The sequence below is a fragment of the Myxocyprinus asiaticus genome, chromosome 32, assembly GCF_019703515.2.
Source record: "Myxocyprinus asiaticus isolate MX2 ecotype Aquarium Trade chromosome 32, UBuf_Myxa_2, whole genome shotgun sequence".
Taxonomy (NCBI): domain Eukaryota; kingdom Metazoa; phylum Chordata; class Actinopteri; order Cypriniformes; family Catostomidae; genus Myxocyprinus; species Myxocyprinus asiaticus.
The window spans coordinates 21,097,597-21,116,217 of NC_059375.1; the positions used below are offsets into that span (position 1 = coordinate 21,097,597).

Sequence of the window (18,621 nt, forward strand, 5' to 3'; positions counted from 1 at the left end):
AATTATTCTTGGTTATTTTAATGTGTTTTCTGAAAATACCACTGCTGTCTATTATGTTCTAAAGCTACAACATCCCATATGAACTAATATTCAGTAGTACCTAGCTATCTTCCAAAAACTCTCAACTCTCTATGTTGCAATTCCTGTTTCCATTGTAACGAAAACTTAACTGATTGGTGGATCTCTCTTCAGGATCACAGGAAGTGCAGTAGTTCTGGAATTCCGCTATTAAACATTCTTTTTTTCTTCTTCTTCTTCTTTTTTTAATCAAGTTACAATGGCTTAGATTTTCTACAGAAGAATATACCTTTGTTGGATTTGCCAAAGTTTGTTTGGTTTATGGCATTAAATGTTTGAAAGACATTCAGATTTTTGTTGGAGGTAGCAACCATTTGTTGCACAGCAGTCTATAATTGTGGCATCATCAATTTCCAAATTTCTCACCGCTATAAAAACTACAGTGCAGTCAGACAGTTTCTTCATGTCTAAGTGGGCTGTTTTCAGGCAGATTGCTGTGTAATGTGGACCAGGTTTTATACCTGTTTATGTGAGAATACTCTTTGCATTCATCAGATTTGCATGACTTTACCTCATGAGGGCCTGTAATTTGGCAGCATGTCTCTCCTCTAGCTCAGCCAGTTTCTTCTTCAAGCTGTCCACCTCCTGCCTGAGCCCAGCAGAGTGCTCCATCTCCCCATCCAAGAGACTGCGCAGAGACCTGTACCAAATGTTTTTTAAACAGTAAGACACACACACACACACACACACACACACACACACACACCTGACCCACTTTTCTTTACCTTTCTTTAATTACTACCAATGCCCATGATAATTACCTGGCTGCACATTAATAATTGTGCACATTATGACTACAGACAAAATGGTTCTCATTCATGAAACAAGAGTAAAATTAATTTATGTGTTAAATTGTTTGTAAAAACCATTATTACAAAAGTTATTACATAAATTTAGTTTACAAAAGGGATGCACCAAATTTCTGACAACAAAAAATTATTTTTTATATATATATATATATATATTGTTGGGACATGAACTTGAGTCGCCTGTCATGCTACTGCACATATTCATAGGTCGGAGCACTGCCCACAAGGCTACGGCTCTGACATAATAAATGTTAAGATTCATGCACTGACAATGAGGCTTTTCAGTGCAACATTTCTTGTAATACATGAGGAGAAGGTGAAAAGGCAGAGGAGCTTCTGTTACTAAAGAACCTGTCATGTTTCCTTTAGACATGGAAAATATGCATTTGTCCTTTGTTGTGTATTTTAAGAACTTTGTTGTTGTCGGGTACAATTGTGCATATATTAGCCAAGTCACTTTCAGATTTATTTTGAGATCATTGCTAGTATTCTGTATTCTGCACATCATAATGGCATGTGTCAAAACAGCAACATTTATTCTGTTCAGAAAAGAGTTTGTAAAGTAAATATTGCATTGAACAACACACCCGTAATTACACTGTTGTGTAATTGTGTAATGTCCAAAGTAGTACAATATTTTTGGTCCCACTTTATATTAGGTGTCTTTAACTACTATGTACTAAAATGTAAATACATACAATACAATGTACTTACTGTATATCTCCTGTTATTCTGCAAAATTCTCACAAGATTCACATTTGCTGCTACTGAGGAATGGCTAGGTTTAGGGTTAGGTAGGGTTAGGGCTAGGTAGGGTTAGGGCTAGGGGATAAATTAGGGTTTAGATTAGGGTTGGGGTAGGTTTAGGTTTAGGGGTAAGCAGTGCTGGGTGGATTACAAGAACTGATTACAAATTGAATGATAAATATTAAATCGGTAACGTAATCTAATAGATTACATTTTGGGGTAATCTAATCTGATTACTTTTGGATTATTTTCAACCTAATTCTATTTTATTTTATGTCACATGCATTTGAGTAGCATAATCATTTTAACATAAAAGTACAAAGAAGAAGAAAATGTATTCCATTCTTTGAACTATTGTGTACCCTGCGGGCAGGACACTTAGAGATAGCATCCACTAGATTCTTTGAAGCAATTAAGTTCAATGTGTGAGCTTCACACCATTGGTGAGGTATTAAGAAATAAAAAAAATAAATAAAAAAAATGTAGTTCATTTTAAGTGCATAAAACAATAGAAACATCACATGAACAAACAGTAATAAACCTGAAATCAACAGCAATAGGCCACAGCTAACAGCTCAAAACTCTGACACACTTACTTTTAACCTTTATTACTTAGTAATAGTCCAACACCTATTCCTTAGCTGAGGTGTATATCTTATTGTTGTAACGTAAAAGGAGCACATGCTCAAAATGTTAATCTGTGATAATATTGTGCTTCGGGGTAAGAATATGATGATATCGATATGAAAATGATCAATAAATTATTAACAATTTACAGCCATTACCTTGTTAATATGTAATCTATAAAAAAGTAACTGTAGTCTGATTATGAGTATTTTAAAATGTAATTTATTCCAATTACAAGTACTTGATTTTTGTAATCTGATTATGTAATCCTTATTACATGTAATCCGTTACTACCCAGCACTGGGGGTAAGGGTAACAGTGCACTACAGATGTAATTAAATGCAGGTACAATGCAATAACACATACAGTACGTACATAATAAATACATTGTATGAAATGTTTAAGTACATATTTAATGACCCCTAATATAAAGTGGGTCCATATTTTCACATTTTGATACAATATTTTAAAGTAATTGGAGCATGGATGATATTGTAGTAATGCTAAATAAAGGAAGAACTAGTCAAAACACTTAGAAAAAAATATTATAATATTAATAGAATTTATTTAGTTATTACAAACAAAGACTTATTTAAAACGAGCATTTATGGGTTTTGGTTTTCGTCCCATTGTGTCCAGCACATTTGGTTTTAGCCAAGAATTTTTATTTCATTGCATCACTATTTTACAAAATATTTCTGCAAAAATGTGTAATGTTCTTGTTTCATTAATGACCACAGCAACCAGTAAAGGCTTTTCTTACGTGTTCTGCTCCATGACCTCATCCTTCCTGTTCATCATGGCCACAATGGCTTGCCGTAGTTCAGCTATGGACAAAAAAAAAAAATCAAATGTTACAAAGGTATCAAACCCTTCTCAAAATGAACAAGGGCTTTTGTCCTCACCTGAAAAAAGAAAAAGAAAACACAATTTATGAACAACAAAATTCAATTTCTCAATGGGATTTGATGTCCCATCCAACCCAGTCTTCATTCTTTCAATAAGAGTTATTGTTTTATACTGATGACATTTTAATTTGTGTGGCACCACAGAACTAATAAAAAAAAAAAACTATGCAAGACTTAAAATACCAGCCCGAAATTCATTTCTATAGGGCTGCCTCCTGATAGTCGACCAAACTTTAGTGGATGAGAAGAGTCTTGGTTGACCAAGTTTTGATTGGTCGGTTGGTCACAGAAAAAAAAAAAAACTCTACAGGAAACCGACGAACACCGGTATTACCGCTGGTTGGACGCTAGGTGGTACTATGGGGTAATTTTCGTTAGGCAGGTTTAGGGTTAAGCCTACACAATAAAGCAAGATACCTTGATTTCAAACTTTGAACTTTATTTTTCATTTATTTTAACAAAAAATTCAAATTAGTCTGGAAAAACATTAGGTGCAATTAAAAGTTTTTGAAAGATGGCTTTACAACAGTTGTGAAGGGAAACATCTCTCTGGCAAAGAACCTACTTCATCCGTGCATTCTCTACAGGTCAGGTATTTCGCTGTCTGGGAAAATACACCATGTGTCTAAATAAATTTGTTTTGTTCCCTCCTTCACAAGCACCTCCTGAGCTGAGATGTCTGAGGTCATTTGCAGCACTCACAGATGATACTGTTCTTGCAAATAAAAATTCAGAAGACAGAAACAAAGAGTGAGAACCTTTTAAGTGCGTGTGTGCCACGAGACTCTCCGTACAAACAGCGTGTCATACATGTGCGTAGACGGCTTTTTTGTCATCTGTTCTTAATAATATAATAAGGTGTTTCTTCAAGCACGTGTCTGTGTCTCTACGGGCAAATTATTTGTAATATTAATTTGATAATAATAATATCCTAATAAAATGGTTTAATATAGAATAGCTGATGCCAACTTCACTTTGTATTAATATAGACATTTTCTAGTTTTTTCATTTTTCTTTATCATAAGCCTTTTAGTAAGTTGAGTAGGTAAGGCCGGTTGGTTCCCCAGCCTGAATCGGGCGTTGTGGGTATGTGACAAGGAGGAGGGAGTGGCCGTGAGGATGCACGCTTGGCTCTGAGTTGCCACAATCAGCGGGAGAGAGATAAGGAGGAGCCGGAGATGCAAGGGAGAGACAGAGAAACGCACGCAGCAGTGTTTGTGTGTGCGCACGTGTTTTTGTATATGCTGAAAAGCAGTTTTATGCCTGTGTTTTGTTTATTAAAAGTCTTTATGATTGATAACCCAGTTCCCGCTTCCTCCTTTCCAATGAACAAGAGGCGTGTCTGCCACAGTCAGCATTAAAGTAAATCATATGACTCCAGTGGTTAAGTCAATGTCTTCAGAAGCGATTTGATAGGAGTGGGAGAGAAACAGATAAATATTTTAGTACATTTTTACTATAAATTCTCCTCCCTGCTCAGTCATTCTTCTTCTTGTGTTTTTTGTGATTCACAATCTTCATGCATACGCCCCCTACTGGGCAGGGAGACTTAAATATTGATCTGTTTCTCACCTACACCACTCATTTAACCATTCTGAAGATATGGATTTAACCACTGGAGTCATATGGATTACTTTTTGCTGCCTTTGCATTCATTTTGGAGCATCAAAATTTTGGCACCCATTCAGTTGCATTGTATGGACCGACTAACATATTCTTCTAAAAATGTTACTTTGTGTTCTGTAGAAGACAGAAAGTCATACACATCTGGGAAGGCATGAGGGTGAGTAAATATTGAGAGAATTTCCATTGTTGGGTGAACTATCCCTTTAACTTGCACAATACAATTTATTAACACTTAAATACATTACTGGTCTGATAGAATCTTTAAAATCATACAAAAATGTATGTATACAAAAAACAACTTTTCAAACTGGAAACAGCACTGGGTTCAAAGAGCTATCCCAAGACACTAGGGAAAAACACTTGGCAGACTATAAAAATCCAGACTTTCATGGCTTACAGAGAGAAGGGAGGCAGCTTCTTTGTTTTGTTTGCACTCCCAAAGCTAAATAACTGGCTCTGGATAACCCAGATAACCCTCACAACACAGCTCCTGAAGACAAAGCCTGAACATTCCTATCAGTCCATTATCAATTAATGAATCTCAGAGGAGCTTGGACAGAGCCATCTATATATACCTGGCTGCCCTGATCCACATTTAGCAAGCTTAAAGTACCTTAGCTACAAGAAAGCCTTACAAGTCTGTGTTATTTTCTTGAGGAGCTACAACGTTTGTGTCTTTGAAGAGCAATACGGCTCAATTGCTCTTTCTCTCTCTGTGTACAAAGCTTATCAGACCACCAGAGATCAATTTGGCAGAAAATGTTCACAGATATTACAAAGGTCAGTACTTGTTTTATGGAGTTATTTTGCTGTGCATGGTTATCCTAAATTAGGGCATTGGAGGTGTGTGTGTGTGTATGCTGGAGAGCAGTTTGGAGGAGAACTCTAACTGAAGAGCCTGCTTCCTCTCCCTGAGCCCTTCATCTGGAGGAGAAGCAACACAGCAGGGTAAGGTGGTCCAAGTATGTTTGTAATCCTGAAGGGAAGCAGGCAGAAGCAAGTACAGGAGGTGAAGCATTGATTTCCTTCCCAGAATGTAAGCTTCAGAGACAAGTCTGAGATTAGAGATCGCCCGTTATTTCTTACAACAGATACCACAGACTGATGCAAATTATTTTTATGTTTAAGTGTCTGGTAACGGAAATACATAACCGATTTATTCTACTATTTGACACAATAATTAATAACCACCAGACAACAATAAAACATTTTAAAGCAATAAGCAACGAGAGGCTATGCCACAGGTATAAAACCACAGGTAAGCGGTGTTCTTCAGCACGATGCAAGTTTTTTAATAAGTAACGAAAACTCTTCCGCCAAGTGAAAGAATGTATTAGTGTAACTGTAGGCTGTTTGCAGTTGCTAAGCAACATAGCAACTTGGCACATTAACATTGAAGATATGGTCACAGGTGTGGGTATACAGACATTTTACAACAGCTTCGAACGCGGCTTGTCCAATTAAATTTTATGTCTGAACTATTCATTTGATAATATTCATTATGAACATTTATTGTTACTATTGTTGTTGTTGTCATTACTATTATTGTTAATGCCATTACATTTATGCCATGTTGTTTTGAGATCTAATTCGTTGCAAATGTATTTTCGGCTTTATTTTGGGCCATGTCACTTGAGAATGAATTGCTCTTGCACAAAAAATTGCAAAGATAGTGAATACTGTTTTTTCCTGTTGAATGCACAGAAGTTTAATGACATTGACAACGTTAACATGAACACCAGAAAGAGTCTTACTGCAAGAAAGCAGCTTATTGTGAGAAAGCAGCATTCCCATTTACATGCACTGTGTAAGTGGCGTACTCTTTACTCCCATATACAGTACATCCGGAAAGTATTCACAGCGCTTCACTTTTTCCACATTTTGTTATGTTACAGCCTTATTCCAAAATGAATTAAATTATTTATTTTCCTCAAAATTCTACAAACAATACCCCATAATGACAACGTGAAAGAAGTTTGTTTGAAATATTTGCAAATATATTAAAAATAAAAAACAAAACAAAAATCACATGTACATAAGTATTCACAGCCTTTGCCATGACACTCAAAATTGAGCTCAGATGCATCCTGTTTCCACTGATCATCCTTGAGATGTTTCTACAACTTGATTGGAGTCCACCTGTGGTAAATTCAGTTGATTGGACATGATTTGGAAAGGCACACACCTGTCTATATAAGGTCCCACAGTTAACAGTGCATGTCAGAGCACAAACCAAGCCATGAAGTCCAAGGAATTGTCTGTAGACCTCCAAGACAGGATTGTATCGAAGCACAGATCTGGGGAAGGGGACAGAAAAATTTCTACAGTATTGAAGGTCCCAATGAGCACAGTGGCCTCCATCATCCGTAAATGGAAGAAGTTTGGAACCACCAGGACTCTTCCTAGAGCTGGCCGCCCGGTCAAACTGAGCGATCGGGGGAAAAGGGCCTTAGTCAGGGAGGTGACCAAGAACCCAATGGTTCTTGACAGAGTTCTCCAGCATTTGACAGAGCTCCAGCGTATCTCTGTGGAGAGAGGAGAACCTTCCAGAAGAACAACCATCTCTGCAGCACTCCACCAATCAGGCCTGTATGGTAGAGTGGCCAGATGGAAGCCATTCCTCAGTAAAAGGCACATGACAGCCCACCTGGAGTTTGCCAAAAGGCACCTGAAGGATTCTCAGACCATGAGAAACAAAATTCTCTGGTCTGATGAAACAAAGATTGAACTCTTTGGCCTGAATGGCAAGCGTCATGTCTGGAGGAAACCAGGCACCGCTCATCACCTAGCCAATACCATCCCTACAGTGAAGCATGGTGGTGGCAGCATCATGCTGCGGGGATGTTTTTCAGCGGCAGGAACTGGGAGACTAGTCAGGATCGAGGTAAAGATTAATGCAGCAATGTACAGAGACATCCTTGATGAAAACCTGCTCCAGAGCGCTCTGGACCTCAGACTGGGGTGAAGGTTCATCTTTCAACAGGACAACGACCCTAAGCACACAGCCAATATAACAAAGGAGTGGCTACGGGACAACTCTGTGAATGTCCTTGAGTGGCCCAGCCAAAGCCCAGACTTGAACCCGATTGAACATCTCTGGAGAGATCTGAAAATGGCTGTGCACCGACGCTCCCCATCCAACCTGATGGAGCTTGAGAGGTCCTGCAAAGAAGAATGGGAGAAACTGCCCAAAAATAGGTGTGCCTAGCTTGTAGCATCATACTCAAAAAAGACTTGAGGCTGTAATTGGTGCCAAAGGTACTTCAACAAAGTATTGAACAAAGGCTGTGAATACTTATGTACATGTGATTTTTTTTATTTATTTATTTTTTTTATAAATTTGCAAAGATTTCAAACAAACTTCTTTCACGTTGTCATTATGGGGTATTGTTTGTAGAATTTTGAGGAAAATAATGAATTTAATCAATTTTGGAATAAGGCTGTAACATAACAAAATGTGGAAAAAGTGAAGCGCTGTGAATACTTTCCGGATGCACTGTACATGCGGTCAGTAAGCTGCTTTCTCCACAGCAACGTAATTTTCCTGCAACACTTGTGTAAATCAGGAAGGCAAACTCATGAAGCTAAAAATGTGAGACAATCACTGGTCCATGAACATGTTTTCCGGGGATATTTTTTAAGCTAAAAGCATCATTTTGAGTTATTCATGACCAAAATCTACCAAGAGATTTTATAGTGTTTAAGCATTATAAGAACAAAGCAGATCTATAATTTCCCCCATTTTGTAAACTGCTGAGCATGACTTCTCATCCAAAAAGACAACAATTATAGTCTAATAATAATAACAATAATGAGTTTCAATAATGTCCTTACCTTCTGCTTTATTAAAATTTGCATGTCTACAAATCTACTGACTTCAAAAGAATGCTTAAGCATTATAAGAACATTGCAGATCAATAATTTTTCTACAATATTTACACAGTTTAGCATGAATTTTATCAGAAAAGACAACAATAGCTTAATAACAATTATTACGAGTATCAATAACATCCTTTTGCCGTTGAAAAGTGGCTTATTTTTAAAATGAGAAGTTTCATGAGTGCCACTTCTTCAGACTCAGAGCCTTCCATGCTCCTGTCAGATGCAGAACTGATGTGCACGCGCTGCTGTAGCCAAGCATGCGATTGGCCGCTGCTGTAATCAATCACTCCGCCGCTTACTGCTAAAACCCTGGAATAAACCGTTTTCTTAAGTGCATGTAAACGTGGGCATGGCTGAATGCAATTCTTTAGAGACCCAGCAAATGGAGGAAATTATCTCTAGACCCGATACAGAAGAAACGATAACTGAATACATCAAATTTTACATCAAATTTTTTAAATATCTATAAAAAAGCAAAATGCCGGCCATTAGTTCACATTTAGTATAGGCTTAAGGGTTAAGTGTCCTGAATTATTACGTTAATAAAAATCTCAACTCTTTAACTCATGAATAACTGAATAAATGCCCATATGTAATGCCCATAAATATGATTACCTACAGTCAAAAAGCTGTCTACCATGAGGTGCATAAAAGACTAAACTACCTCACATTTTTAATTGTATTTTGTAATTTTATTTTCAAGACCCAAAGGTAATATTCGTTGTATCCATAATTAAATAGCAATTATTAGGTTATTAAAGCACACCGAGTAAGACACTTTTTATCTGAAATTGAATTTTACTCATTTCATTTCTGTGGGCACAAGCAGATTTTGGCACTCAGCATGGAACATTTTCTCTCTTTTCATCTTCTCTCCTTTTTAGTTTTGAAAGCCAAAGTAAAACTAGATCAGTCACCTCCAGCCCCATCTCAAAGTTGTGTTTTGTCCAGACAAAAGGCAGAGTGAGAGAACGAGAGAGACAGCGAGATAGAAAGAGAAGACAGTGTGTAGGAGAAAAAGAGAGGCCATGAGTGTTGAGAAAGAGGAAAAAGATGAGTGTTTCACATTGAACCAACAGTGCCCTCAACTGGAAAAAGGATGAATCCATGGAGCAGTTCTAAATGATACCAAATGTCCCTATAAGTGTAGAGTTCTCATTTTCAACAGCTAAACAATTGTGAATAGTGCTAATGTGTTTATCTTAATTTCCTTTTTTAAAGGGAAAGTCACACTGCCAATATTTAAATTATGTCTGCCTCACATCTGCTCCAATTCACTAGACGACAGAGCTGTAGTCAAAGCAAATTACCTCACAGATGCCATCTGTCCACGTTAAAAATCCTCAAAGGGCATGCATGCTTTTGAGGATGCTCAGGTACACAAATATTTAGTTAAATGTGGTATAAAACTAAAATTAAACTAATTGCACATACCATGCACAGTGAATATGACATTTACTTATGGCGCACGTGAAGCACTTTTACTTTGAAGTTGCTCTATCGTCTCATGCGGATCTAGCAAGAACAGCAATCTCCTGACTGTTTCCAACTTACTCGGCCCGGATCGCCTGCTTGAAGTGTCACAGACTGACTGTTGCACAACATTCATGAGGGACAGTTTTATTTCAGGCATTATAATACGCACTTCAGAGGAAGATATATGAGCACTCCACAGGAAGAAAATTATGGATTTGCACAAGTTTTTTGAGGTTTGTGAATTAAATGTTTAAATGTGATATCTGCATATTTGCAGATGATATACAGTATGATAGAAATTTTATGGATGGAGAAGGAAACGTGTGAGCACTTTATACATCAAGAGCTAATAGACTTCTGTTGTTGCTCTGATGTGCGGGTCCATTTAAATGAGACTGTGCTGCACACCAGTCTATTACCGTTGTAACACGATGGCGCGCAACAACAAAACGAACTGTGATTGGTCATTTACATATCTCAGACGGCTCCTTCATATGCTAGCAGGTGATTCGCCGTGGCGGCTTGAGAAACTAATTAGCCATCCTGAAAAATTAATCGGCCGATGTCGATAATTTAAAAATACCAAATATCGGCTGATTTATCGGCCTTGCCAATATATCGGTCAAAACATATTTGATGTTTAATGAACAGTTATGTGGAACATGAGATTGGATCAATGAGATTTCACAGTGGATGAGGTAACCCAGTGCAACACTGTTATTAGCAAAATTTTGTGTCGTTCCTCACTTGTCACGTTTGTGGCTCGTTAGGACAAAACCTCCGATTTACAAGGAAACAATTTTATCGCTTGTCACTTTTTTGTGTCACGCCTGATTACGAGATGTGTAAAGTCAACTCACCAATGTTCATGGACTCAGGAAGGCCAGGGGTCAGCAGAACACTGGACACAGGAGCAATCTGTGGTGGTGAGCTGGGCTCCATGCTGATACAGCATAGATTACAGAAAATAAGCATCAGCCTTCACACAAAGAGTAATAACAGTAATCTTACAAAAATGTGGTCTCTTTCGAAAGGTACCTACCTAAACTGCAGCTGGCTTCTTGCTTTTTCACTGTCAGTTGGTGGGCTAGAGCTCTCCTTCTGACCATGAAACTCTACATTCTCAACTGAACTACAAGCTGAAATGGCAAAAAAAAATAAAAATTAAATAAAGCACATTTCTCTTTGCTACAACAGAAATCGAACATAATATACTCAGGTATGTTCTAGCACTTGAAGAGTCTGTGTTGAAAAAAAAAAGATGCATAAAAGTGCTTTCAAATATACATTTGGCCCTGTCTGACAACACAAGCTGCCAATCTCTTTTGACAGGACCATGAAAATTTTAATAGGAAGTTCTTGGATGAGTGGCTGAAGGTCTGACCTTGTTGGGTGAAGGGCTCAGAAGGGGCCAGAGGTATGAGAATATGTGAGTTGTCATTGTCGTTGTCAGTGATGATCTGCCTTGGGCTCCAAGTGGAAACACTGGACAAGCTTCTCACAACCATCCTATGAAAAGCAGAATGTTACAAGTTATTGTCACTAACAAAATGCTTGAGTTCTTATTTGTTAGCTTGTTAGGCCTGTTAATTAAGCTACACAGAAGAGTACCCAAACTGACACAGAAAACGAGTGAGTTGTTCACTCCATTATTTTAAATTGCTTCATAAAAAGTTTATATTGCAAAAGATTGTATTGACAAATAAGTTTACAGTGGATTTTAAATACATTATCTGCTGAGTTCAGCAAAAACAAATAGGCTGAGTGCTGAACCTTTACTTGCAGTTACATTGCTTAATATGGCCACTAAAATAAATATGCATTGCTTACAATTGCGCCGTGAAAAAGGCCCGAGTCTGTACATCTTAGTTGCCTTTATATCCACTTCATCCTGGTCGAAAAGATTAATGTAACATAGTTCAGCTTATCAAAGATAACTTACGGCTCTCCACTCCCATGATCCTCTTGGGGCTCAGGCCTGCTCTTTCCATAACTATCATCCTCTTCCTCCTCTTCATTATCAATGCTCTTGCTATTATGCAGGACTCCATTCTGTGGTGGCGTTTCAGCCCAGCCCACAATCCCTGGCTCGATCAGCCCATTCTGAGTGGGAGAGGTCGAGTTTGGAGGGTCTAGAGCCTCTTCAGAATTCACATGGCCCACCGCACTCTTCCTATGAGTCCTAACGACATCCTCACCTGCTTCGTCCTCATCTTCCGCACCTACGTCGAAGTCATCGTCAAAGGAGATGATGTTTGTAATCTTCTTTTTACGTCTGCGCTCCTTTCTCAAACCAGAATCTAAAACACAAAGTGCTAAATTAATCATAACTGAATCTAATATAACAACAATATGACAATATTCATTAGTAGCTGTGATGAGGAGGAGGGTGTGGCCGGGCTGTGATGGAGCACGGTCAGCTGATCAGTGGGAGAGCGAGATAAGGGGCGGCCGGAGATGCCGGTTTGAGAGAGAGAGAGAGACGTATGCGGCCACGCTGCATGTGTGTCTGTGTCTGTTTAAGTTAATTTATGCATTAAAAGTTTAAGTTGATTGTTCAGCCGGTTCCCGCCTCCTCCTTGTCCGTCCTTTACCTGTTACAGTGGTGCCGAAACCCGGGAGAGAGGAGGGATGTGCCATCCGCCAGGGGAGCAGCCGCGGCCGTCTGCCTGGGGACAGAGGGGTCGCTGCCAGCCGTCTGCTGGAAAGGGGAGGAGCGGTTCCGTCCGCCAGGGGCCGGAGGACTCGCTGCCGTCGGCCGGGGGAGGAGCAAGCTGGCATCCGCCAGAGGGCAGAGGAGCGGTTGAGGACCAGGCGACAGCGTGTCCGGAAGCCAGTGAGCAAGTTCTTCTCTCTCTCTCTCTCTCTCTCTCTCTCCTCTCTCTCTCTCTCTGTGTGTCTCCGCTCGCCCTTTCCCTCCCCTCGTCTCTCCCCCAGGTTCACAGGAGGAGGGCGTGGCCGGGCTGGACCAGGGGGAGAGTTAGTCAGACCGGTGGCACCAAGGCCTGAATCAGGGGGAGGAGTGTGATGAGGAGGAGGGCATGGCCGGGCCGTGATGGAGCATGGCCAGCGCTGGCCACGCCCTCCTCCTCGACACAGCAGCATCAATAGAAAGTAAAACATGAGGGCTTTTATTTGTTACAACAGTGATTCCCAACCAAGGGTACTTTGTTAAACCTATAAAACAGAAATTATGACTTAATAGTATTAGGGCTGTTAAGATTAAAAATGTAATCAATTGATTTCAAGTTTTTTTTTTTTTCAGTTCCTTTTTTGAGGAAAAAAAAACAAAAAACGTGCATGTTTTTGGTTCGGTAGTTTGTGTTGTAAGCATATACAGGAATAAACCAGACATAGATCATTTCTACAAAAGTGCTCTTGAATTATTACCCCAAGAACTGTCAAAACTTGTGAAAGACAAGCTCAGGTGTCAAGGGGAGAGCAGAAAGAAGATATGATTTGAGACTTTTTTTCAACCACATCATACTGTAGATTGTTTTTAGTTTAAAGTGAATCATCACAATAATGGCCATTTTAAGCTGTGCCCCAAATGGAACACTAACGGTTTTTCACTACAAAGAAGCATTCGCCGTTTTTCAGCTGGCAGAAGTGATGATTCAAATGTGATGTGTTGCGGCTAGCTTTAATCAGTTAGCCAAACTCAGTTTAACACTGATATCTCAAATAATGAGCATATTCATACACCGTGGGTTGATTGTAAAGCATTCAACTCAAATTTGTAAGGTGCTGTCTTCACAGAGGTTTCACTAATTGCCACATTTACCATTTATTACGATTGTTTTATCAGGCCAGCATCACAGCCGGGTAACTCCGCCCCTTCTGCAATGCTGGGCAAGCCACAACCGTTGAGTGCATGAAGTGTCAAACATTCCACGCTCTGTTATTTCGGTTGAAGTGCATCATCTGGGTATTTGTAGTACACTTCTTTTTGATGCATTTTAGGTCTACTCGCACTACTTACACTACAAAATGGCATAGATAAGTGCAGAAGTGTGCGATTTAGGATGCACCTTTAGTAATATTAACGCTAATGCTAAAGGTTTGGTGTCGATGAAAGGTTACTCGAGCCTTACTGATTGGGCTGTGGGGGGATCGAAGACAAAAAGGGTTAGGAAACACTGTGTTACTGCATGCTTCTATAACTAAAGCACCACCATACCTGCAGAAGTGCTTCGGGGCAGGACAGGCAGTGGGTCTGATAGAGCATCCGAGCGTGGGATGAAACCAGGAACCACAGCAGTAGCAGTACCAATTTCCCGCAGCAGCGTGCTGACACCCTGAGCAGACTCCTTCCACAGATTGCTCATGCCATGTGTGGACTCCTTAAGCAGGTCGGACACAGACGACCCCCTGCGGGTCTGCCCGTTTAGGTCCGTGTTGTCAATTGTGATGGCAAACAGGATGGAATTGAGCCCTGTTTACACATAGACAAAAAGCATCATGAGTTAAAACAACACATTCTTTATTTTTATTTATTTTTTTTTTTTTTAAGTCATTTTATACACTAAAAAAACATGCCATTGAGTTCATCTCATGAACTGTCTGAACGAACATAAACTCACTGAGCACTTTATTAGGAACACCTGTACACCTACTTAATCATGCGATTATCTAATCAGCAAATCATGTGGCAGCAGTGGAAAGCATAAAATCGTGCAGATATGGCTCAGAAGCTTCGGTTAATGGTCACATCAACTATCTGAATGGGAAAAAAAAACGTGATCTCATTTATTTCGACTGTGGCATGATTGTTGGTGCCAGATGGGCTGGTTTGAGTATTTCTGTAACTGCTGATCTCCTGGGATTTTCACACACAACAGTCTCTAGAGTTTACTCAGAATGGTGACAAAAACAAAAAACACCCAGCGAGTGGCAGTTCTGCGGACAGAAACACCTTATTGATGAGAGAGGTCAACGGAGAATAGCCAGACTGGTTTGAGCTGACAGAAAGGCTACGGTAACTCAGACAACAACTACAATTGTAGTGAGCAGAATAGCATCTCAGAATGCACAACACTTAAAACCTTGAGGCGGATGGGCTACAACAGCAGAAGACCATGTCAGGCACTTTATTAGGACCATAGTGTTCCTAATAAAGTGTTCAGTGAGTGTATTTGCCAAATTAATCATTGTACCTAACACTACTTCAGTGACAACCCACTCCATATGCTCACTCTCAGAACAGAATATATTTTGGCACTGAACTGATGCCACAGACATTGTTAATGTTGTCCCCCAAACCCACAGACATATTGCTGTTCAGCTACCAGTGTTTCATTGTATGGCAACGTTCACACAATGAACATTGCACATATACTGGATGGTACTGGAGATGGATCTACATGGAGAAGAATAACAACAGGTGGCCTTCAATTCACACCCTAGACAAAAAAAAAAGAAAGTGCTGATGCCACACACACACTCACCTGCAGCCATTGTGGGCAGCATACTTGCTCTCTCTTCATCAAGGACAAAAGCCCAGTCTTCATAGAAGGCACTATAGAATGCATATGAAATATGAACGTTAAGTAATTTCACATGCATTAGGAGAGCCCATGCATTCACTTGCATGAAGTGGAAAATAACAGCACACTCAACAGAGTGCTGAAAGATTGAAGAGTGAAGGACAACATGCACCTAAGGCGGGCTCGGTCAGCCAGCAGCATGTGAAGATATCGCTCTAGAGAGTGCTCGTTCAGGGCACAGCGAAGCCATGCTCTGCCCCGGCCCAGCTCAGACGTGATATTCCGCAGAGAGTAGAAGCGCTGCAACTCATGACGGTTGAGGTGCTCCTTCACATAAAACCAGAACGTCAGCTCTGCAACACACAAGAATTGTGTATTTGAACCAACTCTTGAACACTACATAAATGGAAAAGTTCTCAGTTCCCCATAATGCACCTGTTGTTATAAACATCACAGAACTTCCACAATGAGGTAATTGTGGACTACAGTAATTATTGAGTTTCAGCAAAGGTCAGTAATATTTAATCTTCAGAAAGTAAGAGAGAAATAGGCAAAAGATTATGCCTTTTAAAACCTCTTAGAGAGGATTGGATGGACTGTACAGCTTTCCAAACACCTTGTTTTCATTTGTGTAAAATTATGGCATCTACCCTCAACACGGTCCATAAAGAAAGTTTTTTTTTTTTTTTCTCCTGTCTTTAAATTCTTGATCTGGACATTTCAGATTGGAATCAACTTGGATTTTGTCTGTTGCTGGTTTCTGCATTTACTCTTCTCGGATTGGATTGAAACAAACGTCCTTTTTACTGGCCTTTCGCAGACCTTGTCCATCTGTTTTTAATACTTTTTCCAACTGTGGTTGCTCAAGAATTGAGCAGTCATGTATGTCTGGGTTAATGGCAAATGGGTGGTTAAAGATCATGGGCTTGTAACCAGAAGGCTGTGAGTTCAGACTCGATAAACAACTCTATTATCATTGTGTCCTTGAGAAAGGCTCTCAAGCCCAAAATTTGCCAATCAAACACCACTGCAAAAATGAAAAGAATGGGTAAAAATAGCTTAAGCCTAATCTCTATACCTCTATCCACAGCATTGCAAGCCAGCTATCCTCAAATCTATATACAGTATAGTAGGGCTGATCGATTATGGCATAAATCATAATCACAATTATTTTGGTCAATACTGAGATCACGATTATATAACATGATTACTCATTGACTTTGGAAACATCATGCATTTATTGAACTTTTTGTTTTGTTTTTGTTTTTTGTCTTTTTAACAGTGGATTTCCTTGAACTTGAAATGTAAACTGCACTGGGTAGGGGATGAGGCTACTGTCATATGATAATTATTTTATGTTATGTATGGTAGTCAAATAAAGAAAAGCCTCCATTGCCACCATTTACAGCAGGGATGCACACACATCTATGGAATGAGATCTACGTTTTCATCATGTTATTGCAGCAAGATATACCATGTACAATAAAGGCTATACATTATCACAATACCAAAATGTTAGTAGTCGGTATTGAAATTTGACAATTCTCAATACCAGCTTTAAAACCACAACAAATAATAACACTAACTAATATGTTAATTATGGAAGAAATGTTTCAAGTTCTTAAGTAATTATTCAAGACTAATAAACATTCAGTAATAAAATAATAATAAAAAACAGCAATGCATAGAAATTGATTAAAACTAATAGAACCAAATGAAGAAAATTCAGTGCTTTTTTAACAGCTTTAAAAGATTTTAACAGCAGTATCAAGTATTCAAGTAAACATTCAGAATGAAATGCAACATAAAACTACTACTGGTCTTTACTGTATGATTGTAATATATTAATACTTTTTAAAGCAACTAAAGTTATTCCGTCAAGAGCAGTGAGTGTTTTCTTGTTTTCTTGTTATGGTTGTTTGATTATTATAATGACACACTAGACAGCAGCAGGTCTATTAGTTTACATTTATACTTACAAGTCCAACATTTTATTACAAATCTGCTTTTTTTCTCCACTGTTTACGTTCACTTTAGACATCACTCTCTGTATTTACATGAATACCTCACCAAGATGGGCATTTTGGCGGAATTTTTAAATGTATTTGACCATTCAGGTGCGCATTAGCGTGAATATTTTCGGAACACGCGTGCATTTTCAGCACACACACATACGCTGCCTGTCAATCAAACAGGGCGCAGCTGTTACAAGATCGCTCGCGAATTATAAAATTACGTGCTCTGTATTATTTTCAACAGCAGAATAAGAATATTAACTTTCTAATAAATGACACAGGCCTAGACTTTCACAAATATATCCGGTTATTTTTTGTTAATGACATTTAATCAGTCTGCTTGTCCAGTCGGGTAAGTAAAATTCTCTTGCACTTGCCCCTTCAAAAATCCACTTGTCCCGGGCAAGCGTTAATGTCGAGCCCTGATTAAATATTGTATTCAACATTCTCCGATAACAACTTTTTCTTATGCAGTATAGCTCCTAAAGTAAATGTACATTGTTTTAAATGAGTTTTAGATATAATTTTGGAAAACAAGCCAAAAAGACTAATCAAAAACTTATTTTGTTCCAGTGTATAATGGGCTAAGACTACACTCTCTCACATTTACGTTCACTTCGATCCATCTTTAACTCACAAAAAACAAACTCTCTACTTAATAGAGCTGCGTATCGCTGATTTTCTTAATGATAAGATACACACAGTTAACGTGACACATATATTATGATTCACTACATCACGAGCCATCACGTTATAATCTAACAGCAGCAAATATGCACAAGTGACGAGCATCCCCGCGCCAGAGAGTGCATCAGCTAGGAGAAGATTCAATCACTTACCCGGTCACTTCAAGCAACCCATAGACGAGGCACTGACCGCACAGAGAAATGCCAGTTTCTGAGTTTATTTTCATAACCCGCTTCCTTATTATTTGAACTTTAATAAAGGCTGCTTCAAAGATATAACG

At 39.0% G+C, this 18,621-nt stretch overlaps 1 protein-coding gene across 6 annotated transcripts in view; it reads right to left on the bottom strand.

Annotated features, from left to right (window-relative positions):
- Positions 1-18,621, bottom strand: part of LOC127423453 (sorting nexin-29-like) — a 180,336-nt gene that overhangs the window by 156,055 nt on the left and 5,660 nt on the right. For all 6 annotated transcript variants that reach the window (XR_007894320.1, XM_051667762.1, XM_051667759.1 and 3 more), the window contains 9 exons: positions 15,812-15,992; positions 15,601-15,671; positions 14,334-14,588; positions 12,096-12,453; positions 11,538-11,662; positions 11,196-11,292; positions 11,014-11,096; positions 3,025-3,088; positions 590-718 (listed from right to left, as the gene is read on the bottom strand). Coding sequence is in view for 5 of the 6 variants with exons in the window: in XM_051667762.1 (XP_051523722.1) it covers positions 590-718; positions 3,025-3,088; positions 11,014-11,096; positions 11,196-11,292; positions 11,538-11,662; positions 12,096-12,453; positions 14,334-14,588; positions 15,601-15,671; positions 15,812-15,992 (1,363 nt within the window). In the remaining variant the exon portion in view is untranslated. The remainder of the gene's footprint in view (positions 1-589; positions 719-3,024; positions 3,089-11,013; positions 11,097-11,195; positions 11,293-11,537; positions 11,663-12,095; positions 12,454-14,333; positions 14,589-15,600; positions 15,672-15,811; positions 15,993-18,621) is intronic.